This window comes from Ursus arctos, unplaced genomic scaffold, assembly GCF_023065955.2.
Source record: "Ursus arctos isolate Adak ecotype North America unplaced genomic scaffold, UrsArc2.0 scaffold_23, whole genome shotgun sequence".
Lineage (NCBI taxonomy): Eukaryota > Metazoa > Chordata > Mammalia > Carnivora > Ursidae > Ursus > Ursus arctos.
Window position 1 is genome coordinate 45,215,935 of NW_026622908.1, and position 24,380 is coordinate 45,240,314.

The window sequence follows — 24,380 nt, forward strand, 5'->3', positions numbered from 1 at the left end:
GCCCCGCTAACACGCATGCCACCCGCCCCTGGAATGAGTGCCGGGGTACCGCCCTCGTCAGCATTTTCTGTCCTAATACGTGCCTCTTCCCGTTTAAAAATCCACCCCCGTTCTAGAAAGATCGCGGGTTAGTGACGAGCTGCTGCTCAAGGGCCCCGCCAGCCCAGGCCGTCCCCGAGCCAGGCAGCCTTCAGGCCCCGTGTCGCCGCGGCGATCGGCGTTTTAACCTGTAATGCTAGCTGCCTGTTTCAGCTTGCCCCGCGCAGGAAAAATAACTATTATGGTCTGGGTGGCAGAGGGCAAAACATCTCCAATCTTCGAGCCTCGTAGTGAGGCTTGGGCCAGATGCAGGCGTCCCCCAGACGCGGGCCTAACGGTCTGATGTAGAAAAGCGTTTGGCGCCATGATGCCAGGGACGCAGGGGAGTCATGTTCCCAAACACGAGTACTCTTCCGTGGCAGCATCTGATAGGTGATGAGACCCCAGACCCCTCCTCGGATGCTGGACGTGTGCTTTCACTTGTCACCTGCGGGCGTGTTGTCGTAAAGGTGTTTCTGAGTTTTTCTGTTGTCCGAGTTGTTCACACACACACCGCGTGCACGCACAGACTTCTCTCCACCGTGACGGGTCCCACCAGGTGACCCGACATTGTTTGGTGTTGCAGACGGACAAGGTGAAGCTGACCTGGAGAGACCGGTTCCCAGCCTACTTCACCAACTTGGTCTCCATTGTCTTCATGGTGAGTTCCGGAAGGCTGAGGTGGGAGAGGTCAGGGCGGCCCACGGGGAGACGGTGTGGCACTCACCTAGACCAGAGTCAGGCATCAACGTGACATTGGCCCTCGTCCCAGAGTGGGGGGAGTGGCCACCACTGCCCCTAAAATGGGAAGGGGCCAAGGAGTCTGCAGGGACCCAAGGTCCCTGTAAAAATGGCCAGTCCCTTGTCCAGCCCAGGAGCTTCAAGTCCTGTGGCCCGGTACCCAGGGCCTGGGGTTGGCCGCCATGAACCGGGGCCTGAGCATGTGTCCAGCAGCCCAACGGCCTTGCGGGGAGTCCCCCTGAGTCCTCACAATCCCAATCCCACTCCGTCCTGCTGAGGAGGAGAGAGGCCGCAGGTCTGGCTCCTCTCCCCAGGCCACCAGGCCGGAGGTGGTGGGTCCAGGTGCCAGGCAAGCCTTCCGCCCCGAGGGCCCCACTGCTCTGTGCGAGCTCCACTGCAGGCGAGGGCTCGTGTTGGTTTTTGCTCATGGACGAATCAGTCATAGCTCTGCCCCTGCTCCCCTGCCAGGAGCTTCACTCATTGAGCAAATACGGGTTGAGCCCCTACAATGCCCTCTCCCCATATTCCTGGTCCTGCCAACGCCAGGTCGAACTCACCAGCCAGACCCCGGCGGCCCTTTTAACCCAGAGGGGGTATTGCCCACGGAGGTGTTGCGTGTCGCAGGGGCACACCCGCCCTCTGGCAGGAAGCGGGGAACACACTCCTACTGAGTCACCCTGCGGGCCGGCCGCCCGTCTGTACCGCCACATGCTGGCACGAGGCCACCTCTGAGGCCGGGGTGGTGCCCTCCCCTGGGAGGGGCCCCTTGGCAGGAGCGAGGGAGTTTCCAAGGAAAGCCCTCATTCCCGGAGCTGGCCGGGGAGTGTGGTCAGGGTGTGGCGTGGGCTGCCAGAGCTTCCCGAGCAGGGTGTGGCTGCCGCCCAGCACCCACAGATGTGTGCAGAAGCGGCAGGACCAGCCCAAAGTCTAAAATAGGAGCTTTCCTAGATTTCTGATGGCTGCAGTCTCCCTCGGGGCTGAGCCAGCCACGGCCTTTCCAAGCCGTGACCTGAGACGCAGTGCAGCCCCCACGCCGCTGCAGGAGCGTGCCAGGAGCCGTGAGGGACCATCCTAGCGGGCCAGGGCCTCCCCTCTGCGCCCTGAGCGGGAGGAAGTGACACAGGTCACCCAGAAGGGAACGGAAAGAGTGCAGAGCCCGACCCGCAGGCGGCGTCAGGTGTGAGCGACAGCCAGGCACAGCCACCCTCCGTCCTCAGTGCGTCCTGGGGTTGGGGTCTCCCCGCATCCACACCCCAGTGCGGGACCGCGTGAGGATGAGGTCATCTCCAGTGAGTTAGGGTCTGTGAGGAAAAGGAAGAGAAACTCAGGCAGACAGGCTGCTCCACATAGAATAAACTCACCAGCCTAGCCAGTGCCCACCCCAGCCTCCCAGGCAGCTGCCAGTCTGAGCTTTATGGAACGTTCTGGTCCACTGGTGGGTTTGGCCAGACGAGCGATGAGCCAGGTGTGTGGGTGGCTCGTGGAGAGGTTGGGAGAAGGGTCCCAAACTATCTGTCCCAGCCAGGCCTGCAGCCCCTGGGGATTGGACTGCCCCACATCCACCCGCCTCCGGAACAGCCCTCCTCCCGCTCAGGGCCACCCGTGTTTCGGGGAGAACCCCTCTTCCCCGGAGTCAGCCTGGCTCACACAAGCCAGGCCAGCCCCTCGGGTTTCGGCCACCCGGTGCCCTGTTGGGGTCAGTGGGCAGGAAAGAAGGCGTGGTGCCCTGAGACAGGTGGCAGCAGAGATCCCGGGAATGTCAGGCTCCACGGTCTCACCTGGTCAATCCCGGCTCGTGAGCTGGGCAACCTGGCCTGGTTAGCTAACGTCTCTGAACTTCAGTGTCCTCTTCCATAAAACAGAAACTAGCTCCTTGTCCATCTGTCTGTGGAGCTTTGACACCATAGAGCCTGGCAATTAGGGAGTGACAAGAGCCCATCCGTGCTGAAGTTGAATTGTTGCCGGGTGGGGGGAGCCGGGCTGGGGGGCTCTGGTCGCACCTGGCCAGCTCCCCTCCCTCCCAGATCGCGGTGACCTTCGCCATCGTCCTGGGAGTCATCATCTACAGGATCTCCACGGCCGCCGCCTTGGCCATGAACTCCTCCCCATCCGTGCGGTCCAACATCCGGGTCACGGTCACAGCCACCGCGGTCATCATCAACCTGGTGGTCATCATCCTGCTGGACGAGGTCTACGGCTGCATAGCCCGCTGGCTCACCAAGATTGGTGAGTGTGCATCTATGCTGTGGGCCTTGGGCTGGTCACTTACCCTCTCTGAGCTTCATCGCCCGGAGAGCCGAGTACATGGGCACATGCATCCCGCTTCTTCTAGAGGTTCCAAAGACGGAGAAGAGCTTCGAGGAGAGGCTGATCTTCAAGGCTTTCCTGCTGAAGTTCGTGAATTCCTATACACCCATCTTTTACGTGGCTTTCTTCAAAGGCAGGTAGGGACTGCAGTTTCTGAGTCTCACTGCCTTTCCCGCCTCCTTCCTCCCAGGGCGGTAGGAGGCTCTCCTCCCCATCTCCCTGCAGGTGGGAGGCCCTGGGCCCAGGGCAGAGCATTCAGAGTGGCTCCCACTGCCACTGAGCTCGTGGAGAGGCCTGGCTTCTGCAGGGGGGCCAGAGCAACGGGGACCCTGGGCACGAGCTCCAGCTGCTCCCCAGTGGATGGGTGGATGACTGACGGGATTAGGGCTGCAGGAGTAGGTATGAAAGCAGAGCCATGGCCAGCTTGGCATTCCAGGCTAGCGGTGGGGTAAACTCCATGCCCGGACTCTCCGAGCCACCCTGGGCTTGGAGGGGCTTGTGGTCCACGCATCAAGACTCCACCCCCCCTTCCTGCCCGGGGCTAGCAGGTCTGATCCCAGAATCCCTCTTAGGCTTCTTCCTCAGCATCATGTCATATAGTGGCCACCCTCCCGCACCAGGGTCCCAGAGCCCGGCCAAGGGGTCCACGCCCCCTGAGATCATCCGTGACCACGGAGCAGGCCCTCAGAGGTCCCCACCGCTCCCCAGCCTGATGAGGCTGTGGCAGGTGGCAAGGTCTACGCTAGGCAGCTTTGCCTCAGTCCCACGCCTGCCACTGCCACCCCGGCCCCCTTCCCTCTTGGCTTCCTGCTGAGACCCCGTCTTGTCACGCATCGTGGGTTTGGGAGCTCCTGGGACACGCGACCACAGCACACCACAGTGGTCGTGTACCAGCCGCCGGAAGCCTGTGTGCGCGTCAAGGCTGCAGCCCCCACCTTGGGGTCTCCCCGCGCTGCCCCTCGCCTCCCACCATCCCCACTCATTCCAGGTTCGTCGGACGCCCGGGCGACTATGTGTACATTTTCCGTTCCTTCCGGATGGAAGAGGTAAGCACGTCCACACAGCAAACGTTATGGGGTAGCATCTCCCTCCTCCGGGGAGGGGGTTCTTTGCTGCTGACCCGCTGCTGGGGTGGGGCTCTGAGCCTATTTGACGTGTCCATATAGCATTACCCTAAAAGGAGAAAGTCTCTTCAAACTCAACAAAAGAATAACAGCCGTTTGATTTATCTTTTTCTGTAAGATGCTGAGTGGTTTTTTTCTTTTTTGTTAAGTTTGGTTAATCAGGACGAGACAGAACTCAGCTTCATCCTTTTACTTTAATACAGAAATGCTTGCCTCTCTCCCCCTAAATCAGTGCTGGTGACCTTTGGCTTCTGCTCAGCCTCTGCAGCCACTGTGGGTCTGGTTAGCGCACCGGCCACGGGACTTGCCCCAGTGGCCCCGCTAGACCAAGCCGGGGCTTCGGGGCCACCGGGACGTCAGCTGTCAGGGAAACCTGTCAGCATTTCCAATGCCCAGGATAATTCAGCTTATTAGAAAACAAGGGGTGGGTCTTCTGCTAAAGCCCCTGGGAAATGGGGTGGAGAGGGTTGCGGTGGCCTTCAGGTACAGGGTGACCTGGCTGCCTGGGGCACAGCCAAGAGGTTCAAGCCCCTGAGTCCTGGCCCTGAACATCCCAAGACATGGGCCTCACCCACCGGAACAGATGTTTGTGAAAAACCCATGAAGTGCTCTCCTGTTATACGATTTCGGCCTTTCTGTAAACGATACCATGTCAAATTCTTTAATGGTCGGAGAAATTGGGGAAATGCCTTTGTAAAATAGAATAAATCAAAGGATATCATTTTTTTTAATGAAATGGTGGCTCTCCAACATGAAATCTGTGGTAATAGTATAAAAAGTTTTGTTCCAGACCCGTAGAGGGGTCAGCTGTGCCCCAGAGTCACCCAATGTCCCTTGAGCTTCTATCACTCAGGTGGGTTAAGCCTCTGGCCCATCCCGGGCCTGCCCACATCCGGCCTCAGGCAGTGGGTGCAGGCCCACCTAGGACAGCGACATTTGGCCTCGGAGGGGTGGTCAGCTGCCTTACCACGTGGCTTCCCAACCGCACAGGGCCCAGGCTGCCACGGCCATGCAGGGCCCATGGATAGGCAGCAGTACGTGGGACCAAGACACCGGCCCTGGGGGAGGAGGAGGGGCCCCTAGACCCAGCCCTGCTACTGCCCACTGCCTGGCAATGTGCTCCCCTCTCTGAGCCCCATTCCAGCCCTGACAGCCTGTAGGCAAGGTGCATTCGCTTCCTGGGACTGCTGTAACACAGGGCAGGTGGCCCTACAATGACAGAAATGTATTCTCATATGGTTCCGGAGGCCAGAAGTCCAAAATCAAGGAGCCAGCAGGGCTGTGCTCCTTCGAAGGCTCGGGAGACGGTTCCTCGAGCCTTGCCCCTCGCTTTGGGGGCTGCTGGCATCCTCGGCATGCCTTGCTTCTGGCGGGGGCCCTCCGGCGTCTGCTTCTGCCTTCGCACGGCCTTCACTTCTCTGTCCGTGTGCTTCCTCTTCTTATAAGAATCCCGGCCACTGCCTCAGGGTCCACCCCACTCCAGTATGGCCTCATCTCCACTCGGCCACGTCTACAAAGACCCTTTTCCAACAAAGGCCATATTCTGTGGTTCTGGGGGTTGGGATGGAGACGTATCTTTGTGGAGGCCACATTCAACCCACAGCACCAGGGCCGCGGTCATCTGTCCAGGAGTCCATGATGGGGGCAGGGGCGGGGGTCTGATGCACTTGCTCTCTGTCCCGCAGTGTGCCCCGGGGGGCTGCCTGATGGAGCTTTGTATCCAACTCAGCATCATCATGCTGGGCAAGCAGCTCATCCAAAACAACTTGTTCGAGATCGGCATCCCGTGAGTAAGGCCTGGCCCGGGTCTGGGTGGGGCGGGGGGATTGAGATCGGCATCCTGTGAGTAAGGCCTGGGCCCGGGTCCGGGTGGGGCGGGGGGATTGAGATTGGCATCCCGTGAGTAAGGCCTGGGCCCGGGTCCGGGTGGGGCAGGGCGGACGTGGGGCCCTGGGGTGTCCAGAGGGCTCTTGAGGTGGTCTGGGTGACAGGTGAGGTGGGACCTGGGCAGGGAGGGGGTGAGGACAGGAGGGGAAGGCCGGGCATAGATGCCCCGTGGTAGACAAGAAGAGGGTGGGGGGCCAGATGACTCCCTGCTCCGCAGCGCGCTGGGGATGGCATGGTCCTGACCCGCACGCCAGCCCCCTGCGGTTGGCAGAGGGAACCCCTCGACACTGTGCTTCCTGACCTTGTGCCCTTTGAGAATTGTGTCCCGTTCCGCCTCCAAGGCAGCCAGCCCGCTGCAGTCGGGGACGTTGGGGTGATTTTCCATGACCCCCGCCCCCCTCCCCACGCTCACGGCATCTGCTTGGCCCTAGCTGACCCCTGACCCTGTAGGCTCTCCCTGCACCTGTTTCCTTATGTCAGAAACCATATGATGGCACTTGGCCCTTGCCTCCCGGGGGAGGGCCCACGAAATCATCGGCAGAGAAGTCCTGGCTCAGAGAATTAGAAAGACAACCTGGAAGTGACCTTGGTCCTCGCGCGCAAGTCCGTCTTCCCGGACGCTAACTGGAGTGACACGGTGTTTCCCTCAGGAAGATGAAGAAGTTCATCCGCTACCTGAGGCTGAGACGCCAGAGCCCCTCAGACCATGACGAGTACGTGAAGAGGAGGCAGCGCTACGAGGTGGACTACACTCTGGAGCCCTTCGCGGGCCTCACGCCAGAGTACATGGAGATGAGTAAGCACCGGCCGGGCCCTCCTCTGGGTGGAGCGGAGCTCGGGAGATGCCCGGGGTGGAGCCTCGTCACCAGCCGCTGCGCCTGCACAGGATGCCCAGGCTCGGGGGCCCCGAACTCTCAGGGGGGTGCACTGGGGGGGGATAGGGCAGGTGCAGCTCTCATGGCCCCCAGGAGCCCCCCAACCCCACCTCCTCCCTCTCCTCACCTCCTCCCGACATGCCGGCCACACTGGCCTCCTTGCTGTTACCCAAACACGCAGAGCTCCTGCCTGCCACAGGGCCTTTGCACTAGCTGTGCCCTGTCTGGAATGCTCTCCCCCTAACACCTGCATGACTCACTCTCTCCCTTTCCCAGGGCTGTGTTCAGGATGTCCTCCGCCAGAGGCGTCTTTCTGACCACAGTGTTTAAAAGGAGGAAGCCCCTCCCCTGTACCCTTGTGACTCTCTGCCTCTTCCCCTGCTCTAATTCTTGTCACCAGCTGGCATCTGCAGTCCCCATCAGGCCTTTACCTCTACCTCCCAGCAGAAGGATGAAAGTTCTGTGAAAACAGGACCTTTTATTCTCTTCACTGCCATACCCCCACACCTAGAACAGTTCAGGTGGATGGTGAGAGCTCAGTACATGTTCGCTGAGTGAACAGACGAGCAAAGGAGGCCGGGAAGACCTCCGCAGAGGGGTCCTAAAGTGTCGGGCCCCCAGCCACCATGAATAGCACATTTCAAATGCTGGCTCTGGGGCCCACCCCTGGTCGGTGCAGGGTGGGACCTGGGACCTTCCACTTTAAACAAATGCTTGAGCAAACCCAAGGCCTGCTCTGGGTGTCAAGGGGCAGGGTGGCCCCACGAGTGCTTCCCTCCTGCTGGCCCAGTGGGTCCTAGAAGTCACACCCAGCATCCCAGATGATTGTTCAAGAAGCACCTTGCCACTGACTGAGAAAGAAAAGAATCTCAAGACAGAAAATGGAAATAGCATTGTGCTCAGATGACATTGTCTGTTCTCTCCTGGAACGCAATCCAAGGTGAACCAGAGGTGGGCAGGCAGCTCCCTCACCCCTGTGGACCCCCACGGACCACCATGGACCTGCTCCCTCCCTGGCTGTCTGGTGTCAGCCCTGGCATCCAGGAGGAGGGCCACCCCTGCCTGCCCGGGTGAGGGGTGTGGAGGGGGGCAGTGGGCAGGCACTGGAAGGGCAGCCTGGGATTGGCTGGCAGACAGACGCTTCCCCGGAGTTTAATTTCTACAATGGCTGGAGGTCACATCCCGCTTTCCTTTGGGCATGGTGAAACTCCTGGGACGGGGCTCTGTCCACCCAGGGAGCAGCCCACCCTGTGACCCAGCCATACCCCGCAGCTCAGGACACTCTCCGTCACGCCCGCTGCTGGTCTCCTCCCCGAGGACTGACTCTGCTGGGCGCCTGGAGCACACGGTGCCCGAGACTGAAGAGAAGGGCAGCTGGGGGTGCCCCGGGCCCATGCCATCTCCACCCCCCACCCCGCCGCTTCTCGGCCGGCGCACGCAGCAGGAGGCAGCACCACTCGGGAGTGAGGACCCCACAGCCCCAGGCCTCAGCGGCCCACGTGGAGCCCACGGCCCTGTTTATCCGAGGCCTCCATCACCGCCAGAGCCACCTGCGGACACAACCACGTGCACAGAAGCGTTCCACGGAGGCCCACAGGGCGAGCAAGAAGCCAGCGGCCCTGTTCCCAGACAGAGGCTCCCGCGGAGCCCCCCACCAGCGGCTCTAACAATGGCCACAATCAGCCCGCCAGGCACACGGTGACATTCTGCCGGCTTCCTTGTTTACCACCTGGCAGACAGTGAGAGCCCTGGGACAGACTGTACAGTCATGAACCAGCCTCCCCTATGCTGTTCAGCAACCTTGACCTGACCTCTCCCAGGAGCCCAGCTCTGTGCTGGCCGTAGCATCCAAAGTCCAAGCCCCAGGGCCGGCCTGGTGACGATGGGGATGGTCCGAGAGTGGGCACTGAGAGGGGCCAGATTGTCCTGGACGGTGGGCCCACGCAGCTCCGTCCCCAAGGCCCAAGGAAGGGGACGATGGGGGCTCTTGGACACGCAGCGATACCGGCAGGCCCCTCAGGTCCCAGGGACCCCCAGCTACTGGGCACCGGGGCCCTGCCCGGGGCCCTTGCCAGCCCTCTATGGGGTGAACGAGTCTGGGCCTTCGTGCTCACGGGGGCCTTTTCCCCATCACTGATGATGGTCCAAGACTGGATGTGTGATTAGTGACTACATGCTTGTCATTTAGGAGTCCATGCTGGGGTCCAGAGCAAAATTTGGAGACCCCCTCCTGGCCCGGGGTCACCTGGGGTCGTGGTGGGAGCGTCCCCAGGGCCCCTCTTATGCAGGTGCAGGGGGCACGTCAGAGGCAGGGAGCCAGCCAGACCCCGCCAGCCCCGTGTGTTCAGCTGTGGCACCTGCTGTGGGGGCCCGCCGTGGGGTGCAGCGGCATGCTGACCGTCCCACTCTCCTTGCAGTCATCCAGTTTGGTTTCGTCACCTTGTTCGTCGCATCCTTCCCCCTGGCCCCACTGTTCGCGCTGCTTAATAACATCATCGAGATCCGCCTGGACGCCAAAAAGTTCGTCACTGAGCTCCGCAGGCCGGTGGCTGTCAGAGCCAAGGACATCGGTGAGTGACTCTCGGAAGCTGGTTCTGTGCGTGTGCTGGGTTTGGAGGAGGGGTTCTGCTCCCCAGAAGCTCGATCCAGAGCCGGCAGACCAGGGTTGGGTATGGGGTCCCCACAGGCTCCTGGATGCAGACTCGGGGGCTCAGCGTGGGGGGCGGGAGACCTCAAGGCTCCTTCGCACCCCCACCCCAACCTCTCCACTCCTGAGAGAACATTCCAGAACATGTTGGGTGTCTGAATATCTCGACATCTGGCCATACTAGGAGGTCCCCGAGGTGCGAACACCCCACCCTCCTGTCTGTGTGGCCCCAGCGCCCAGACAGAGCTGACGGGTGGGAAGCTCGTGTTAGGGGCTGAGCGGGCGCCTTTCCGTGCAGTGTATTCAGTGTCCACAAGCAGGAAGAGCTCTGTGTGTCTTGCCTGGAGAGTCAGGGCCGAGAAGGTTCTAACCCCCGTCAGCGAGGGCTTCCTGCCCATCATCGTGCAGGAGAGGCAGCGGGGGAGGGATGGTGCGCTGACGGGGAGCACGACGGCTAACCTGGTAGCCAGAGTTGTCAGCAACGCTGATCGTCTCACAGTGAGTCACCTTCACGCAGCCCGGACCAGTTTTCAAGGTGAACGCAAGAAAGTTTATATTTTATCTTGAAATTAGATGGGAAAATTACAAAAATACATTGATTGGGAGTCCTATTTGACACAGTTTTTGTTGAAACGGCACATCCGCGTTCGCTGGTGGCAGACACAAGATGGACGTGTTAGGAGTGTTATCTGTCATTTTTCCGAGATGAGGACAGGATGCCAGGGTGATAGGACGTCAGCAGGGCAGACGTCATCAGCTGGAAGGCGGGGGCTTCTCCAGCCCTTGGCACTGGCTCGTCCTCGTCAGAAATGCTCCTCGGCCATCCCAACCCCCCCGTGTTCGTGGGGCTCCTCGGTCCATGCCTGCCCTGGCGCCTGGTGGCACTGGTGGTGTGGCCGTGCCCGCCGCTCACCAGCACCGCCTCCTAGACACGCGCTCTCCCAGGTTGAATGGCACGAAGTGCCGTTCGCACGCTCACGTGTGGCCGCGTGTCACACGTGTGGGTGATTCTGTGCGGTTCACCGCAGCCACGTTTGCACTGTGGCATCCACGGGGACTCCTTCAGGGCCCAGCTTTGGGACGGCCGGGAAACCTTGGCGTTCTGTAGCAAGGGGCGCCAGCCAGAGCCGGGGCTCGAGTACAGAGGTGCGTCTGTGCCCTTCTGTCTGTCACCCTCTGGATGACCCAATCAGCAGAGAGTCCGCAGACGCCCTCCCAGCTGGACTTGCTGGCAGATTTTGCTTGTGATTTTAAGAGGTTTTAAAAGTCCCTGAACTAACTGGCCCTCTGAAGTCTGCTCTGGCTCCCAGGCGCCTGATTCTGCCTCAGCCCTGGCTGTGGGGCGAACCCCGCACCCCGCACGCCACAGCCCTGGGGTTGCTGCTGCTCCGGGTTCGAGCTCAGCTTTGGGTTCCCTTGCAGGACCGTCCTAGGCACCGCGGTCTCTGTGGGCCGTGAAGACATCGTTCTCACTCAGGGCTCAGTGAGCTGCATTTGGGCCCCAGGCTGCATTCACAAGTCCCCTCCCCGGATGAAGACATTGCCCCCAGGGTTCCCGTGAGCTCCTCATGCCCTGCTCTGAGGGTGAACCCCAGAGGGCTGCATGTGGCCTGGATCACTTCCTGGGGCTTTCGGCTGCGGGTCCTCCAGGGAACCTCTAGAGGGGGCTTGGGCAAATCCTCCGTCCTGTTTTCCCAATGGGGAGACAAAGGCCAGGGGTTACCAAGGCTGAGCTGGAACCGGAGACCCCAGGGCCCCAGCCCTCCACCCTCCGGACCACCCATCCCTGTAGCACCTCCGTGAGCAGAGGGTTTGCCTGGAAAAGCTTACGTTGCACACCAGAGGCCCGCAAAGAAAGGGGTGGACAGGAGAGCTGGCCAGGCGCTCCCTGGACAGCCCTGGCGATTCTGGAGCCCTGTGCCTGGTGGCAGTAAAGACAGAGTGTGGCCTCCTCGTCACTTTCCCCTGACAAAGGCCTGATTCTCAGGCGCCCGGAGGCCCCAGGCAGGTGCACAGTGGGTGTGTCTTTGCTTTGGCAGAGCCCCACTTCCCCTGCGGCCTCGTCCTCAAACCCGCAAACCCACCAGGGTCAAAGGGAGCTCCCCGGCCACCTCCCAGCCTCTGTGCCTGTCGCGGGCGTGGTCCTTCCCACTACCGGTGAGGCTGGGACTCACGTCTGCCTTCTCCTGCCCGTGGCTCCCCTTCGTTCCCTGTTCTTACGGGTCAGCTGCTCACTTCCTGGTTCCTGTCTGGTTGGTTGGAGGCATAATCTGCCCTTCTTTCCCGGTAAACTTTCCTTGAACAAGCCTTTGTATTCCTCCTGTGATCCGTGTGGGCCCCGAGGGGACGCCGGCCCGGTGGCCCCCACAGGCTGCACCCAGGGCACCAGGGGTGGCTGGGGGAGGCTCTGGCTGGGAGGGGAGGCGTGGTGAGTCACTGCGGGGACCCAGCTCCCTGCCAGTGGGAACCCGGCTCCAGCTTCCCAGCCCTGACCTCTGACAGCTGGTTTGCCTGCTTCCTGCTCTCACACATACGCTTCTGAGCCTTCCCAGTGAGCAGCCTCTGCACGCGTCGGGCTCCTGCGTACCGCGTGTGGTCAGGCCAGACGAAACACCTGGCTGTGTCGTTCTCGGAAAGGGGGTTTGTTGTCTCCGGGGACAGCAGGGACACCTTAAAGAGGAAGACAGCGCCTTCCCTCCCCTTTGAGGTTCTCCTACAAGGAGCCTGGAAAGTTTCCTCTTGCATCTGGAGGTCATTGGAGCGTGGCGTCCTCTGCAGCCTGCCTCCCGGTAGCACAGAGGGAGGCTGAAGACTCCCAGGGAGGCTGAGCCCGAGGGCCGGGGCTGGCGCCTGGTGTGGCATTTTTGAACAAAAACCCATGATTCTGGTGTGGGGTCCCCCGGGGATCTGGGGCCTGGACACAGAGACGCCCCGGGGCCTGTACGGTATGCTCGGTCCTGGGCTCCGGGAAGCTCTCCAGCCCATCGCACAGGCCAGCCTGGTCCCTCCCACTTCCCCCGCTCCCCTCCCTCCACCCGTTGGCCTGTCAGCTGGGCGGGTGCAAGACCCGTTCCCTTCCTCGTGCTGCGCTCAGGTGACGCCGCCTCCCCCAGGAGCCCCCTGCCCCAGACACTTCACCTGCGCCGGGGTCAGCCAGCCCCCAGCATCCGATCTTGGAGGTCGCAAACCCAGACCCTGCAGCGCCCGGCGGGCCCTGTGAGTGAGTGAACAATGCAGAGAACAGACCCACAGTGCACGGCATGGCCTGGAAGGGGCGGTGGAGCCACACCAGCCCCGTTTGGGAGCAAGGCTCTTTCAGAAACGGCAAGTCCAGACTTTTAAAAACACATCATCCCAATCTGTAAACACCAGTCAGCATTTTCAAGTAGCACGAGAGCCCTACAAAACACCCATGCGCCGGGATGTGGCCCAAGGGCTGCCATCATGCTCTGATGCCAGCAGCCTGGTTGGAAGGAGCTTTCAATGCTCTTGCAGTCACTCAGCAAATGTCAAGCGAGCAGTGCCGAGCCCCAGGTGCCAGACAGCATGCGAGGCCCGGGAGGGAAGCAAGGATGTGCAGTGCACAGCCTCCCCGGGAGCCCAGAGTCTGCAGAGACGCCCCCAGCCCCAAGCAGCCGGGCAGGAAGCGCAGAAATGCTGACCTTGTAAGGAAGCGTCACCCCTGCCATCGCCCGCTCTCTTGCATCCCCGTCGGTGCTCTTGAGGGGAGCCAGACAGGGTGGGGTGGACCTGGTACCAGAGTGTGCACCGCGCGTTCCAGCAGGGAAGAAGGTTGAGAACCACTGCTTCCGTGGGGAAGCCGGAACAGAACCCATGCCGTCTCATCGCGGATCAGGGCCTGGCTCCCTTGGGTGGCAGGGCTGCTCATAGGAGGCAGGCCGCCGTTGCTTCCCGCACAGCCTGGCAGAGACGGGTCCGCAGTGCCCACCAAACGCTTGCTGTGTGGAGCGGTCACCCGCCAGGGCTGCGGAGCGAGCGACCGGTGCGCCTCGCACAGGACCTCAAGGGCTGCGTCTGAGCCTGCGGCCTCCACTCTCAGGTCTCGTGGGCCTGTGCTCTCGCTGTCTTTGCAGATACGGGTCCAGGGGGCCTCCCAGCGCTCACTGCTAGGGCAGAAATGCCCACTGGTAGCTCCCCCTGGCCGAGCGGCGGTCTCCCCAGCCTGCCACACTCTTCCATAACAACACGCATACCAGGCCGCTCCCCTCCCACCCTCTCTCGGCAGTGCTGGTTATGCCCGTCTCAGCGGGGTCCAGGGCGGGGAGAGACCACCCGGGACAGGGCTCTGAGGCCCACAGTGCCCGTGATGCGTGCCTGGCCTGATAGGGCCCAGCTGGGCTGGAGGAGAGGGTCAGGCAGGGGCCCTGACAGGCCTGGCCTGCTCTGGGCCCTCAGATAAGGCGCTCCCTCGCCGGGCCCTGCTGGCCTCGTCCTGCTGGGGAGGCCAGGGGAGGACCGCCTGTTTGGCCGCTGGGAGGACCGCCTGTTTGGCCGCTGGCCCAGTCCTGCTGGGGAGGCCAGGGGAGGACCGCCTGTTTGGCCGCTGACCCTCACCCCTCCACCTGCAGGCAGGCTGAGCCTGAGCCCCAGAAGCTGACCTTCTGCACACAGGCTGGAGGACCGCCGTATATGGCCTTCTGCTCGCCCATAATTAGGTGCAATGCTGGACCTCAGGGTGGCAGAAACGGGGGCACCCAGACAGGAAGTGCTCTGCACCTCACTGCCGTCAGGTCGTTCTGCTCGGGTCGTGACCCCAGCGTCCCCAGCCCGGGGCCCTGGCATTGCTCTTTGACCCCAACATACAGTTAGAGGCCTGTCCCTAAATTCTTCTAGCATCAGAGCGACATGTCAGGGCCAAGACATGGAAACCTCATGGGTTTGGTCTGCACCTACTCTTACGTGGACGCTTTTGGGCAGGAACCACATCCAAATTGAATCTTTGTCCGTCTGGAAGGAAAGGCTTCATCTAGGCCAGTTAGCAGTCCGAGCAGGTTCACGGGTGCAGAACCACTCAGGGAGCAGCTGATTTGAAGCACCCCTTTTAGAAGCTCCAGTTTGCCTCCAAACAGCTGCTGAGCCGGGACCGCCGAGGCTCTGTCATCAGCCAGGATCCCCCCCGAGCTCCAGAACATCTGCTCATTCCCACAGACCTGCCCACCGAGGAAGGGACCAAGCCGGTCCTGCTCGCCTGCTGGCCGGGGTTCCTGACAGCCTGCTGCTGAGCCGACCTGAAACTGTGCTTCTCTCCCCCCCCCCCCCCCCAGGAATCTGGTACAACATTCTCAGAGGTGTCGGGAAGCTGGCCGTCATCATCAACGTAAGTGACGTCAGGGGCCTCAGCTAGACGGAAGTGCTGGCTGGGCTGCCAGGGGGCTGGGTGCCCCTCGCAGGGAAGCCGGGTGGGGTCTCTGTCTCCAGCTTCTGTGCAGCCCAGGCTTCTGGAAGCTTCTCCTCTTCAGACATGTCCCTTGGTCTATTGAGAGGTTGGGATGAGCTGTGGGTGAGAACGACGAATTCTCCTCGACCTTTTTCTATAACCTTGAGCAAAATTCTCCACCACACTCACCCTGGCCCCTAACTCCATTCCCTCCCCAGAGTTCTGAGAATATAAGAGAGAGAGAGTGAGAGAGACAGAGGGGGCAGAGACAGAGGCGGAAAGAGACAGAAATTCCTCCCTAGCAATCATTCTCTCATTTTTAAAAAGTTAGCTTTGTCCCTTTATATGAAATGCACGCCTATTCTTTAAAGTTTCAGGAAGTGCAGAAACACGGAGACGAGGGCGAGAAGCCCACCAGCCTACTACACACACATAGCTTGCTGAGGACTTTGCTGCCCCCACCAGCCTCTTGCCAGGCAACCCTGCTCCCCAGCATCTCATCCACACCCTCCTGCCACATGGTGCCACCCCCATGTCCTCTCCTCCCCCTGAGGTTAGGAGGGCGGTGGCCCCTGTGTCATGAGAACCAGCCCTCTGCCCACCCAGGTCCACATGACTCTTCCAGGGCCTGGATCACCCTGGGCTTAGCGGTCTAGCGGTCCCTAGCCCATGCTTCAAAGCCAGGGCTGAACCCCAGCCATGTGAACGACCATTAGACAGCCTCGGAGGTCCGCAGTGCCACCACCCCGTGACCCTCACCCCTCCACCTGCAGGCAGGCTGAGCCCGAGCCCCAGAAGCTGACCTTTTGCACACAGGCGGCCACTCCCTGGAGCAGACACAGCCTGGGGCCTGCACGCCCGCGATGCTGGGTCTGGGCACTGGGCCCCCACAGCACAGGAGGTGAAGCTCAGCCCCGGAGAAGAGATTCTTGGAGCCCTGGGACACTCCTCCCCTGCTGGAGGCGGCCCCACTGCCCAGTCCAGGCTCGGAAACCCCTGTTAAAGGGCCATGACAGGCAGAGCGTGCATACAGGGCAGCAGCAGCTCCTCATCCTGACCTGGGCGGGCGAGAGGGTGCAGGCCTCCAAGGGGGGAGGGCACGTTTTGATTGGGGGGGCAGTGCTGGGAATGCGATGCAACCGTCTGGAGCACAGGGGTGCTGTGAGCAACTGGAAACCAGCGACACTTCTCACGGGAACAACCAACAATAGTAGTCATGGCAGCTAGCATTTCTCGAGCCTCTAGAATGTTCCAGGCCCTTCTACGCTCTTTGCATGCATCCACCCACTCGTGCACACACAGCCTTCAGGGAAGGGACTGTCATTGCCCGTCATACAGGTGAGACAGTCAAGGCACAGAGAGGCCCGGCGACTTACCCAACACCGCACAGCCAGAAAGCAGCAGGGCTTGACCTTACCCCAGGCTGCCAGGCTTTCAGTCCCTGCTCTGGTATTGGCACCACACCAGCTGTCCCCAGAGACGGCTCTGGAATGGGATGAGCTGAGTCAGAACATCACCGTTGACAAAGCTCTTTCTACTCCCACGTTCCCTTTCAAGTACACCAGGAAGGTGAAGCATGCAGAGCACAGAGAGGTTAGGTGGCTTGGCCGAGGCCACACAGCCAGTGAGAGGCAGCATTTGTCCCCAGGCCTTCCTGCTCAGGGCTGTCCCGTTCCCTACACCCAGGTCCTCCCAACATTCTGGTCACCTTGCCAGCTGTGGGCAGAGTGTCACGTGGCCAGGCCCCAGGGCTCTCTTGGGGCGAGTTCCCCTCCCGCACCCGGCCGGGAGTCTGCACTCACCGCCCTGTCCCCGGCGCAGGCGTTCGTCATCTCCTTCACATCCGACTTCATCCCTCGCCTGGTTTACCTGTACATGTACAGCGAGAACGGGACCATGCACGGCTTCGTCAACCACACCCTGTCCTCCTTCAACGTCAGCGACTTCCAGAACGGCACGGCCCCCAGTGACCCCCTGGACCTGGGCTACGAGGTGCAGATCTGCAGGTATGGCTCTCAGCGTCTCTTTCTGAAAGACACATGTGGGTTTCTGGGAGACCCCTGTTCAAGCAAGGATTCTTTCAGAGGCAGGTCACGGAGTTCGAGCTTGCGGCGGGAAGTGACTTACTAGTTCCTTTCTTTAAGAGGGCAAGGATAGCTTCAGATATGGCTGGATCCAGGGGCTACAGTTTGCCGTCAGGCCCCCTCTGGCACTGCCTCCCAGCTTTGCATTCCTCCATGGTGGCATTGGGTTCTGGAGGCAGTGAAGACACCTTGTCTGCCCAGCCATCCTGGTGGCAGATGTCTTTCTCAATAGTCAGCAAAAGTCGGAGTGAAATCTCACTGGCCTGTCGTGGACCACGTGTCCATCCCTAAATGAAGTGCTGTTGCCGGGGGGTAGAGGCTAGAGCTGGGGCGTGTGCCAGGGGTGGGGTCACAGTCAGAGAATGAAGAGGTCCTCAGGAAAACAGGGTGCTCTGACTTGGGGGAGGGGTACTGGATGCTGGGCAGGCCAACTGAGATGGCCAGACCTGTGGGGCCCCACCTGCTGGCCAGACGCTTGGGGTGTGCAAGGAGCACCCCAGGAAAGATGGAGGCAGGGCCAGGCATGGGAGGCAGAGCTGAGACCTGGCCATTCCCTGAGCTATTTTCTACCTGTGCCACCCTGGGTTAGGGTCTGGGGATCCAGGACTGGCACAGTCCCTGCTATCCAGGAACCTCGGTGCAGATCAGTATAAAGGGGGGATCGTAGTTAGAAGCCCGGATGAAGGGTGGACACAGTGGGGTCACTCCAGGGGACAGGACAATGTGGGCAAAAGCACGGAGGTGGGAATCAGTATGAGCTACTCCAACCCAGCTGAGATCCAGGCCACAAAAGACCTCAGGGGCTAAAATACACATCACAGAGCCCGTGCGGTAAAGCTCGGTCCCTCCTGCACGGGGAGGCCGCTGACCCCTCTTTGACACATAGGTCCATGAGGCTGGCTGGCATGTCTCTGTCACCTTGACTGAGGAAAGGGGAGTGGGGGCAGCTGCTAGGGTCCAGGGTACTGAACAACATGAAGTAACTTGCAGCGATAAGACAGGCTCAAGAAATGGGAAAACGCACCCCACCCCCCCCGCCCGGAGCCATGGGGCAAAGGAAAGCAGGCGTCCCTGGCTCGGGCGCTCCTGACAGCACCGCAGACAGCGGGTGTCCCCGCTGGCCCTGAGCGACTCTGGCGCAGGCACACGGTGTTCTCTTCTGCGTCAGGGCGGGGATGGCGCCTGCCCTGGGCCCAGGTACGGCAGTGGAAAGGAACGAGTTAGAGCCGGGTCTGCCAACGAGACAGGGCGCGTGACACCGCAAGGCCTGCAGTGCCCATCCCGGCTCCAGCTTTCCAAATCCCGCCCACACGCTTCCACACGCGTGTAAAGGGGCCCGAAAATCAGAGAGGCCGGGAATGATCCCCTCCCAGCTTTGGCGTGGTCACCTTGGAGAGGGGACAGCCTGAGGCTCCGGAAGTGCAGGGAAGGGGGCTCCAGACACCCTTCCCGTCCTTCAGCACACGCACGCTCCAGGCTGGCACAGACAGGTGGCCGCCCGCCCCGGACCCCCTCTCCTCCCGTGGCACCGACACTTTCCCTGCATTGTCTCGACACTCCACGCTAAGCGCACAAGCTTGACCTACTTCGCTGAAGGCCCAGTTTAGAGGAAGAGGAATTACAAGCAAAGGAGGCAGGAAGATATGTGGTCAGAAATTCCTTCTGAGATGTCCATGTGGCTATTCACGGCGCTAGCCTCGGTTTCCAAGCACAGGACGTTGGGTCCCAGACGTTGGCTAAGGGAGCAGCTCCGTCCCACGCATCAGCCCAGGTCCTGGCCACATGGGGGAGAGGCCAGGCTGACAGAGCCCAGACCCATTTATAAGAGTCTTGTAGATTTACCCCCACGGAGTCAGAAGACCGTGGATCAGACCACTCCGCTCCCCGGGATTTGGGCTCCAGCCAGGCCCTCCCCGCCCGTGGGCCAAGATCCTGCAGTGCAGGCCTGGGAGCTCCAGGCCCTCGCCAGCCGCACCCACGCAAGCTGCCTCTCGCAGGAATTGGTGGCAGCAGGCACAGCACCCAGGCCAGCCTGGGGCGGTGGGTGTGGGAGACGCAGGGCAGCACTCAGAGCTTCAGGTCGCTGCCGGCTGCCATTTAAGTCTGCAATGAGGCAGGCACGGTCTCATCTCATCCCCAGAGCCACCCCAGAGAGGGCATTATCAGCCTCCCCGGGGGCGCAGGCAGGCTGGGTGCCAGAGCTAGGCAAGGAAAACGTAAGATCGTCTCTGATTGAGGTCAGTGCAGATGATGGGAAGTGGCCTCTGGGCAGGGCTAAGTGGGCTTTGAGGGATGCTTAGGAGTTTGCCAGGCGACCCCCACATATTTCCTAGCATCTCAGTGCAGCTGGCCTTGAGCACAGAAAGAAAAGGGAGGAGTGAGTGTGCGTGGCCTCTGACGCTGGGAGAACAGGGGCTGCCTGTTCCCATCAGAGAGCGGTTGTACAAGTCCTGTGTCAGTCTGCAGCTGGCGTCCAGATAGGATCGTTCCCAGAGAGACCGAGCCGATCTCTGGGTCTGGCAGCTTAGCACCCAGCGGCTCCTCGGAAGCCCCCGTCCAGTTTCCTCCAGGAGTAAGGCTCTGTGGGTGAGAGGCCCTGTCTGTTGTGTATTCCTGAATGTCCGCCCCTGAAATGGGAGCTGGAACATAGCAGCTGCTCGCTAAATGCTTCTCATGTGACGGAGAGTTTGCCAGACTGAGGCCCAGAGAGGCCAAGCCACTGCACGAGAACACACAGCAAGGTGGTCACTGGTTCCAGGGCCAGGCCAGGGCTGTGCCCCCAAAGCCAGGTGCCTCCTCTTCTGGCCTCCCCGCCACTAGACCTCAACGACCAGCAGGGGTGACCTACCTCCCTGAACCCAGAAACTGCCCCACCTCAAGTTTATTCTGACGGCCTTGGGGAAGCTTTTCCCATGTGCAGCACAAGATCAGCCCCATTAAAGCCAACAGTAGCCTCTGAATTCGGGGTGCAGCTGGAGGGCCTGGGGGGAGACAGCACCCCGGTTATCATCCTCACCACGCTCCCACACTGGGCATCTCAGGGCTTCTGAGCAGGAGAGGACGGGGCCCGCGGGGTTCTCTGAGGGGGGACAGTGCGGGCCAGCAGGGCGGTGGACGGGCAAGCAAGAACGATCACGTTCCATAGAGCAAGGGTCGGTGGGAAGGCCCCGGCAGGGCGGGGGGGGGGGGGGTCTGCTCGGCAGGAAGTCAGTGGGCGGCGTCTACACCATTACGTCAGGGAGAGGGGCAGACAGGGTTGTGTACGGACAAGGAGAGAACAGCCAAGAAGCTGCAGCCGGAAGAGAGGACGAAGGCCAGTGGAGGCTTTCCTGCTGCCAGCTCAGAGCCGCAGGGCGCCAGCCAGGACCCCCGGTTCTGCTTGAAGACCCCCCGTTGATTCCTGTCTGTCTCTGCAGGTACAAAGATTACCGGGAGCCCCCGTGGTCAGAGCACAAGTACGACATCTCCAAGGACTTCTGGGCCGTGCTGGCAGCCCGGCTGGCTTTCGTCATCGTCTTCCAGGTGTGGCAGGCCCTCGTTTCTGGAAGGTTTGAGAAGCGGGCACTGAGCAAGTGTTCTGAGCCCAGGACGGGGTCAGAAGGCCGGAGCTGGCCCACGTCGGGAGCATTGGGAGACCTGGAGGCCTGGCAGCCCTGGGTCCCTGTACAAGGACACGTCCTAGGGAGGCAGAGGGAGGGCCTGGGCCAGCACTGGTGGTGGGATTTGGACCTTTTCGGAGAAGACAGGGTTAGTTTGATACGAGTGGTCTTTATTGAAGGAGACGGGGAGGAAGGGAGACCCAGCTCGGCTTCTCACCACCTCTGTGTAGAGAAGACACCCGGAGGACAGGACCAGCACAGGCAGGAGGAGGGCAGGGGGGTTCCGGCCGACTCTAGCCCCTGGCCAGGAGCCAGGGCACCCAGCTTCGTCTGGTCTCTGGGGAGGGGACGGGCTAAGAACTCAGGTCAAAGGGATTCCCAGTGGACAAGACTGGAGACTGGGGACCAGCCTGGTGCCCGCAGCAACTACAGTCCCAGAGCTGGGGGGGCATCCTCAGCCACGTGGGCCCAGCCACGGTTCACTTGTGTACTCCTCACATCTGGAATCCCAGGGACTGGATTCAAGCCCCAGCTCTGCCGTTTACAGAGAGTGTGGCTGCAGGCAGACTTCCACCCCCTGAGGCCCTGCTGCCTCACCTTCAGCTTTCCATAACACTCTGCAGTGGGAACAAGCATCTGGGGCTGAGTTTACCAGAAGCAGAGCCTGAGACAAGGATTCTGTGCAAGTGGGTTATTGAAGGAAGCTGCCCAGGAGAGAGGAGGGAGAGCAACAGAGGGGGAGTCTCGGCTGGAGACAGCCTCACCTGATCCTGCAGGGAGATCCAGAGCACGAATCCCAGCACACACAGGCCCCACTGGAGGCGAGAGAGCACCTTTTGTCTGCCCGTGTCGGCTGGGCACTGGCTGTGGTCTATTCAGACCAAGAAGAGGCAGATGGGAGGGGGTTTCCTGGAAAGGAGGCAGCTGTGAGCATCAGCAGCCAGCACTGGCCACAGCTGGGGGCTGGGAGCACCAGCCAGGAAAGGGTCGGGGGGCACCAGCACCATCCACAAGGTGGCTAACAGCCAGATGTGCTAACAAGGGATAGCTGGACAGAGGTTTTAAAAACCGATTTCAGTTCTGTAAAAGCAGATCATTTGTTTCCTCTGCACCCGAGTGTCTCCGAGGGGGAGCAGACTTTCAGGGTGGCCCCGGGAGGCCTCGCAAATTGCAGAAGGGCCTGTGGCATTCTCAGAGACTAAGTTCCCTCTGGGTTTTGTGCTATTTCCATTTTAACGATTTTCCTTAAAGCCTGACACTTGTTCTATTTGGTGATGCTGACCAATCCAGTCATCTCTTAAGCTTCCCAGGCCTGGGATTCAGAATTATTCAGAAACTTGCTATTTACTGAGCTCAGAGTCTTTGTAGAAGTCAGCAGCCGTTTCTGGATGGCCTGCTGGCTGGTTTCCTGCCTCATTTATACCTTGGGGGAAACCGAGGCCAAGGGAGCCCCAAGTATGTGTCTCAGGTTGCAGGCTGGGAGTGACGGGGTGGGGGCGGAGGCGGGTGCAGGGGAGGTGGGGAGCATCTCCTGCCATCCTCCTCCCCACCCCCACACACTGACTCTCCTTCCAGAACCTGGTCATGTTCATGAGCGACTTCGTGGACTGGGTCATCCCGGACATCCCCAAGGACATCAGCCAGCAGGTGCACAAGGAGAAGGTGTTGATGGTGGAGCTGTTCATGAGGGAAGAGCAGGGCAAGCAGCAGCTGCTGGACACGTGGATGGAGAAGGACCGGAAGAAGGATGAGCCGTGCAACAACCATGGCCCCAAAGCCTGCCTGGACAGCCCCGAGTACCCCGGGGGCGCCCTGTAGCTGCCCCTGGCCCCCCAGCCGACGGGCGCCCTCCCCCAGCCAGGCCCGGTGGCTCCTGTGTTCGCCGCAAACCTGGAAGACCACCTTCTGATGGGACAACATTCTTCTGTCTTTTTTCTGTTTTTTTCCTCCTTGTTTTTGCACAAAACCATACGCAGGGAATTTTTTTATCTTTAGTATTCAAGGTTAATCAAAATGGTCGCTGGGCATAGGGTGAGAACACGCGGGCATGCGGGCGCTTTGCAGAAACAGTTCTTGGGAACCACGGGTCTCCTTTGCAGTGGAAGGTGAGCAGAGGCCTCCAGGAAGTGTCTTTTCGAATCTGCCCGATGCCTTTAGAGAGATTTGAGATGGTGTTGCAAAGCATTGGATAAACGTCGTGCAGTCTGGGAGGGAGAATGGAAGAACGAGGTTGACACCCGTTCCAGAAGGCTCTCCTGCCACCAGGTCGGAAAAGTCAGCCGGCTTTTCATCTTCTGTTTTCTGTAAGTTCAGAAACCGAGACCCTCCAGCCAGAAGGAGAGGTGCCCTGGCCCTGTCCACTCAGAGGGCCTGTGAGCTTAGAATTTACTCTTGGAGAACCTCGGGGCAGCAGGTATCCCTCAAGGCGGCAGGTGGCCCACGCTGTCGGGGTCCCTACTGTCAGCTGCACACCTGCCCCTGCGCCGTGAGCCGACCTCAGAACTGTTCATCTACTTGGTGGGACAGAAAAAAAAAAAGAAGAAGAAAACCAGGTGGGCAGAAAATGAGCAGAGAGGACCCCAGAGGCATTTCTAACGATGGCTTCAGGTTCCAAGAAGTCTTAAGGCATCAGGAGAACATTCACAGCTTTAGAATATTTATTGGATTTTTTAAAAAATCAATTCTAGGGTGGATTTGAGGGTTTTTCTCTGTCGCTCCAAGGTGGAAGGAGTTTATTTTATTAGTTAACCAATATCGTTGCGAGGAATTTGAAACACTGTTACTACCAAAGATTTTTATTAATAAAGGCTTCTATTTTGGTAACACTTCTCTATATTTTTACTTACAGGAATGTGACTGTGGGACAGTTACCATTTTAAAGCCTGTACAAACGAGTCTCACAGGTGGCAGGCGTGATCTAAATTTGCAGCCATACGCTAACCAATTCTCTGAAATTTCTCAAGCACCAAGAGAAACCTAAAAAGAAATGTTTCATCGAAGGGCGGGGACACAGCACATGCGTTTGCCGTGCACGTGTGGTCGGCGTGAGGTCAGCCCCTTCGGCCGCCAACCCCGACCGCCGTCCGTATGTGTTTGCTGCAGTCGAGGGGGCGCTCCTAGTTTCTCTTGTACAGTAAGTAGTTGGAAATGGGGTTTTTGTATATAAATATTGTATTAAAAATTAGGTGATGACCCAAAATCCTTTTATGGAAACCATTTTTTTTTAAAAAGTGAATGTACACAGATTCACAGAGGACCGTGGCTGGACCTTCATGCAACTAAATAAATTTGGATACACAACCACTGTCTTCACTCGAACGCTGTCCGTGTGACCTGTACCCCAGGAAGCTCGAGAGGCTGTCCCCAGGGCCCCCTGGCTGAGCTGCAGATTCGGGAGGGACCCTGGGCGTCCACACCCCCCAGTGCCAGACGCGTGCATTGTTCTGGGTGCTCCTGGGACGTCATCTCTCTGTGAGTGTGTGTATGCGTGTGCTTGTGTGTGCACGTGTGTACATGTGTGTACGCACGGGCTGTGTGCACATGGACGTGCACTCTGTGTATCCATGTGTTTGCATGGGCACGTGTGCGTGTGCACGCGTGCCCGTACCTGCATTTATGTTGGGATGGGAGCCGTGCTCAC

General features: G+C 60.2%; 1 protein-coding gene across 5 annotated transcripts in view; it reads left to right on the forward strand.

Annotated features, from left to right (window-relative positions):
* ANO1 (anoctamin 1) overlaps nucleotides 1–24,040 on the forward strand; it is a 157,694-nt gene extending 133,654 nt beyond the window's left edge. For 3 of the 5 annotated variants that reach the window (XM_057317268.1, XM_057317269.1, XM_057317270.1), the window contains 11 exons: nucleotides 665–739; nucleotides 2,844–3,045; nucleotides 3,152–3,263; nucleotides 4,115–4,172; nucleotides 5,936–6,036; nucleotides 6,788–6,933; nucleotides 9,430–9,582; nucleotides 14,945–14,997; nucleotides 16,879–17,063; nucleotides 20,558–20,663; nucleotides 22,316–24,040. In XM_057317268.1, the coding sequence (XP_057173251.1) occupies nucleotides 665–739; nucleotides 2,844–3,045; nucleotides 3,152–3,263; nucleotides 4,115–4,172; nucleotides 5,936–6,036; nucleotides 6,788–6,933; nucleotides 9,430–9,582; nucleotides 14,945–14,997; nucleotides 16,879–17,063; nucleotides 20,558–20,663; nucleotides 22,316–22,558 (1,434 nt within the window). In that variant the 3' untranslated portion in view covers nucleotides 22,559–24,040. Of the gene's footprint in view, nucleotides 1–664; nucleotides 740–2,843; nucleotides 3,046–3,151; nucleotides 3,264–4,114; nucleotides 4,173–5,935; nucleotides 6,037–6,787; nucleotides 6,934–9,429; nucleotides 9,583–14,944; nucleotides 14,998–16,878; nucleotides 17,064–20,557 lie in introns of all 5 variants that reach the window. The other 2 variants (XM_057317266.1, XM_057317267.1) reach the window with 1 other exon arrangement.
* The last annotated feature ends 340 nt before the right edge of the window (nucleotides 24,041–24,380 follow it).